Source organism: Salpingoeca rosetta (assembly GCF_000188695.1).
Source record: "Salpingoeca rosetta unplaced genomic scaffold supercont1.18, whole genome shotgun sequence".
NCBI lineage: Eukaryota > Choanoflagellata > Craspedida > Salpingoecidae > Salpingoeca > Salpingoeca rosetta.
In genome coordinates, this window is record NW_004754916.1 from 1,063,433 (window position 1) to 1,068,432 (window position 5,000).

General features: G+C 55.9%; 3 protein-coding genes across 3 annotated transcripts in view; 2 read left to right on the forward strand and 1 right to left on the reverse strand.

Moving 5' to 3' along the window:
• Nucleotides 1–217, reverse strand: part of PTSG_06640 (uncharacterized protein) — a 1,741-nt gene extending 1,524 nt beyond the window's left edge. The window contains exon 1 of the mRNA XM_004991971.1: nt 1–217. This exon is cut by the window's left edge and continues 28 nt beyond it. Within this exon, the coding sequence (XP_004992028.1) occupies nt 1–63 (63 nt within the window). The 5' untranslated portion in view covers nt 64–217.
• A 27-nt stretch (nt 218–244) lies between these two features.
• Nucleotides 245–2,839, forward strand: PTSG_12462 (uncharacterized protein). The gene is made up of 7 exons (XM_004991972.1): nt 245–384; nt 578–771; nt 897–976; nt 1,125–1,203; nt 1,399–1,730; nt 1,983–2,077; nt 2,301–2,839. The coding sequence occupies exons 1-7, from the start codon at nt 327–329 to the stop codon at nt 2,660–2,662; spliced, it is 1,200 nt and encodes a 399-aa protein (XP_004992029.1). The 5' UTR covers nt 245–326; the 3' UTR covers nt 2,663–2,839.
• Nucleotides 2,825–5,000, forward strand: part of PTSG_12463 (uncharacterized protein) — a 9,789-nt gene continuing 7,613 nt past the window's right edge. Inside the window, exons 1-5 of the mRNA XM_004991973.1 lie at nt 2,825–2,942; nt 3,262–3,327; nt 3,506–3,700; nt 3,825–4,759; nt 4,961–5,000. The exon at nt 4,961–5,000 is cut by the window's right edge and continues 86 nt beyond it. Of these exons, the coding sequence (XP_004992030.1) occupies nt 2,939–2,942; nt 3,262–3,327; nt 3,506–3,700; nt 3,825–4,759; nt 4,961–5,000 (1,240 nt within the window). The 5' untranslated portion in view covers nt 2,825–2,938. The remainder of the gene's footprint in view (nt 2,943–3,261; nt 3,328–3,505; nt 3,701–3,824; nt 4,760–4,960) is intronic.

Here is a 5,000-nt window from a genome sequence, read left to right on the forward strand (position 1 = left end):
GAAAGCGCGGCCAAACACCTGTGTTGCCGTCAACACAATGTATGCAATGATGCGAGATGCCATGGCTACACCCGTAGGCAAGAATGGGGCAGATGGGCAGGGTGAGGAGCAAGGGAGGGTGCGTGATGAGGTGTGAATGCGTCCTCGCTTGCTTGCTTGTTGCTTGCTTGCTTGCTTGGTGTGTTGTTGCTGGTCCACGCGGCGAGTGTGATTCGTGAAGATTAATGGGCATTGTTCATAATATTCGGCATTCGAGCAACAGGAGGCAACGAGGATCGAACCAGCAGCGCAAGAAGCAAAGCAACAAAGGCAAACACGCTGGGGGGATGAAGGGGTTGGTGGTGGTGAAGCGGCGTCATGAGGAGGACGCAGCAGAGGCCCTCCGTAAGTGCTCTGTGTGTGCGTGTACATGTGTGTGCGTTTGTGTGTGTGCATGTGTGTGTGTGCATGTGTGTGTGCATGTGTGTGTGCATGTGTGCGTATATGTGTGTGGCGCGTATTTGCGTACGGTGTGCGAAAACTCCGTCCCTCGCTCACATGTGTGTGCTTGTACACACCCTCTCATTTCACGTTGCAGGCGTGTTTGCCAGCAAACGAGGCAAACGCGGCGATGATGACGACGACAATGCAAAAGCAGAGGTTGGCGTTGACCATGCCGGAAATGTAAAAGGCGAACGCCAAGGACCCGCAGACAGGGAGCCTGTCGTCTTGAGACGAATTCACACAGCGTCACGACGAGTGCTCGACAAGGACCAGCACAACACTCTCCTTGTAAGCCACTTGGATTGTGTGTGTGTGTGTGTGCGCGTTTGGAAGACGCAAGCCCTGCCTTTTCCTTGCCTTGTTGAGCGTTCGCGTATCTCACAGTCTGTTTGGCCGTTGTTGTGGGCAACCAGTCTTCACTGCTCAAACAAGACCCAGGTGCCGTCAAGCAGCGCGGCGTCAAAGCAACAGGCAAACAGTCACACAAGGACAGGTGGGCATGCACGTCCCCCTGTGTACATGTGCGCGCGTGTGTGTTGCTGTTGCCATCTGAGCTGTGAGCGTGTGTGCTGTGCTTGCTGCTGTGTCTGCGCTTGTTTCCTTTCGCTCCCTCACCTGCTCGTGTGACCGCGTGTGTTCAGGATGAAGCGAAGTGCGCAGCAGGAGCGCCAGGCGCGGCGGTTTGCCTATGTCACCCGCAAACGCAGCGACTCAGAAGTGGTGTGTATACGTACGTGCATGCATGCATGTGTGTCGCATGCAACAACAACAACAACAACAAATCTCTTTCAATCGCCACACACACACACACACACACACACACACACACACACACACACACACACACACACACACACACACACACACACACACACGTTCACCTGCACTGCTGCGTGCGTGTGTGCGTGCTGGCAGATGATTGAATTGGAAACAGAGGGCGCGCGGCAGCTGCGGGACTCGGCACGCGCGCTGTCTTCGTTGCAGACGATGAGCATCACGTGCAACGGCGTGCCGATGGAGGTGCGATCGACCGCAGGAAGCAAGGCGACGAAGACACACGCGCACACTGGTGGTGATGATGGTGACGATGGTGATAGTGCAGACGGCGGTTTGCGCGGGAAACGAAGCAAAGGTGGCAATGATGATGACGGTGATGATGAGGATGATGATGAAGGGCAATATGTGTATGACTTTTACTACAATGAGGAGTTTGCCAAACTGGCCGACACCGGAACCGCACTGGACAGGTGTGTGTGCGTATGTGTGCGTGTGCATGTGTGTCTGTGGCTGTGTGCGCATGTGTGCGTGCGTATGTGTGCGTGTGCATGTGTGTCTGTGTGCGTGTGCATGTGTGTCTGTGTGCGTGTGTCTGTGTCTGTGTGTCTGTATCTGTGCGCGCCATAATTGTGCATTTGAGCATGCTTGCCTTCAAAGTCTGCGTTTCCTAATCTTTCTTCCCCACCAACACCCGCCCCTCCACTCCTCCCCCGTGCGTGCAGGCTTGAGTTTGAGGAGGATGTGCTGATGGACTACGACGCAGAGTCTGACGACGACAATCTTGGCCTCTACGACGATGACGACGACAGCAACGACGGTGCGTCGCGGGTTTGTTGTTGTAATAAAGACTTGGGAGGGAGGGGAGAGGTTTACAACGGAGGCGTGATGTTTGGTGATGGTGTCAACAAAGACTCCCCCTCCTGCACTCACAAGTGTGCACGACTGTTCATTTCCCCCACCAGCACGCACACACTCACATCCAAAACAAACACATACACAAACACACACACATGCATACGTACACAAACTCCACACACCAGAGGGTAACTGGCGAAACGACTACCCAGATGAGGAGGACATGTTTGATGAAGTGGATGACGAGCACATGCAGGACTGGGATGGAGGCAATGGCTTTGGTGGATATGGCGACGATGACACCTTTGATTCAGACGATGATGACAGCGGCGATAGGAGAAGGTACAGGTATGGCGGCGGTGACGGCGGTGGTTTCGAGTCGCTGCTGAGGATCAGTTCAAGGACAATGAGGCAAGGCGAGAGCAGTGATGACGACGACGACGACGACGACGACGATGACGATGATGGTACTGGTTTGTACCGTGGGTATCATGCAGATGCAGGCAATGCAAGCGACGCCATGGGCTGGATTGGTGGCGACTACTAGGCTGTTGGCGTGTGTGCATATGTGTTGTGTGACCGTAACTGACTTCCTACTTCATAGCTTTCTCCCACCGCCGCACACACAACTCGGCTGTCTTGTTTCTCTTCTCTTCTCTCCTCTTGCTCGCTTCGACCACATCCGATGATTGTTGATATTTTGCAATACATTTCCCTATCCAACTGAAACGACAGCAAAGCCAACATCCAAACACCAACACAGCACAACACCAACAACCAACTTCAACAACAGCTGGGCCACCGACCGGCGAACCGACCAGCCATGGGTACGCAATGGGATGTAGAGCAGAGAGAGCACACGCATGCCAGATTGGTTCCCCGCACCTTTCTATTTGGTCCTTTTCCTCTTCCTCGCGTGGTTTCCACTTGATACGACGTAACACTGGCAGCGCCATGCACCAACGCAAACACACACTCACACACACACTCACACACACACACACTCACACACACACACTCACACACACACACACACACACAACACACACACACACTCACTCACTCACACACACACACACACACAACACACACACACACACACACTCACTCACTCACTCACTCACTCACACACACTCTCACTTGCAGGGGATCAAGCACCTCCCCCAAGCGCTAGCGTGCTCTTTGGTGCACCACCCTCCAACGCAACTGCAGGTGAGTGTGTGTGTGTGTGTGGTGTGTGTTTGCGCAGACTGATGCTGCTGGTGTGCTTGCGTTCCAACCAACCACACACACCGCATGGCTTCCTGCTAGACAGTGACATTTGTGGCATATGCCAGCATTCATAAGCTCATTCTGTTCTCGCACACTCTTTCACATTCCTCCTCAAAAGGCTCTCAACCACCTGCACAGCAACAAACCCCTGCGCAGCAACCCCCTGAACAACAGCAACAGCCACCGACGGCCCACCTCGCTGCAGAGCTGTTTGCAAGCCCTGCCCCACCACAACCACAGCCAGCACAACCGCAGCCACAGCAACAGCAAGCGCAGCAGCCAGCGAACCATGCCCCAGCGCCCCAACCAGCAGGTAAACGGATTCCCACTCACCACCACGCGTGCATGAATTGAAGTCTTCTGGTTTCTCCTCATGGTTCGCATAGTCTCCTCACTCACCATCTGCTGCTGCCCTTTCTGACCGCTTCCCTCTGTAGCCGCATTGTTTGGTGAGCAGCCAACCACAGAACCCCCTGCACAGAGCGCAGCCGTCTTGTTCGGCGCACCGCCGGCAACAACGCCGCCACCAGCCACCGAGGCAGCGAAGCCAGAGCAAGACGAGGGCAGGGCCACCATAGCCGCCCCTACCGACGCCGGCACTCGCGCTGACACTGCGCATGTGCAGGATGAAGCAGTAACCGACACAGCGGCCTCATTTGCCATCGTTGTGGACGGCGACGTTACGGACGCGCGGGAGACGGAAGATGCACCCGCGCCTGACGAGGCACAGGCGGTGACTGGTGGTGAAGATGCAGGTGCCGAAGGTGCCGGAGGTTCTGGGGATGATGAAGGCGGCGAGGATGTGGAAGGTGATAAACGGGTGGAGGTTGGCGATGAAAAAGACACACAGCATGCTGCTGAGAAGGATGACGAAACGACGGCAGTCGATAACAATGACGAAGAACCACCAGCAGATGCGAGCACACCCGAAGAGAGCGTGAGCCACACGAAGAGCGAACAGCCGCCACAGACAACAGCCACAACAGCACAGGAAACAACCACGACACAAGACACGACGCCACCGCCAACAACGACAACGACAACAACAGCAGCAACAACAACCCCTCCTCCACCAGCACCAGCATCATCGTCCACAGCACCAGCACCAGCATCATCGTCCACAACACCAGCACCAGCATCATCGTCCACAACACCAGCACCAGCATCATCGTCCACAACACCAGCACCAGCATCATCGTCCACAGCACCAGCACCAGCAGCCGCCACGACCACGGCCGTCGCTGCGCCGGGTGCGACCACCGCTGCTGCAGACACGTCTGGGTTTGTGTCTGGCCCTGACCAGCAGGCGCTGCTGTTGGAGACGCAGCGCCTGTTCCAGCAGCAGATGGAGGAAATGCGACGCATGACAATGGTGGGTGGTTGCACGCGAGGGGGGGGGGGCAGGGGCAGGGGAGGGAGCGGCTTGGATTTGCGTTGCATGTGTCATGTATGTGTGTGCTTATCTAATTCGTGCGACTTCATATCTTCACCCTTCATGACCTCCTCACATCCTCATCTCCTTCCCCCCCCCCTCTCTCTCTCTCTCTCGCTCTCTCCTTTACACACTGAGCAGACGGCGATGGAGGCGATGGCCGCCAAGCAGGCCGAGGCTG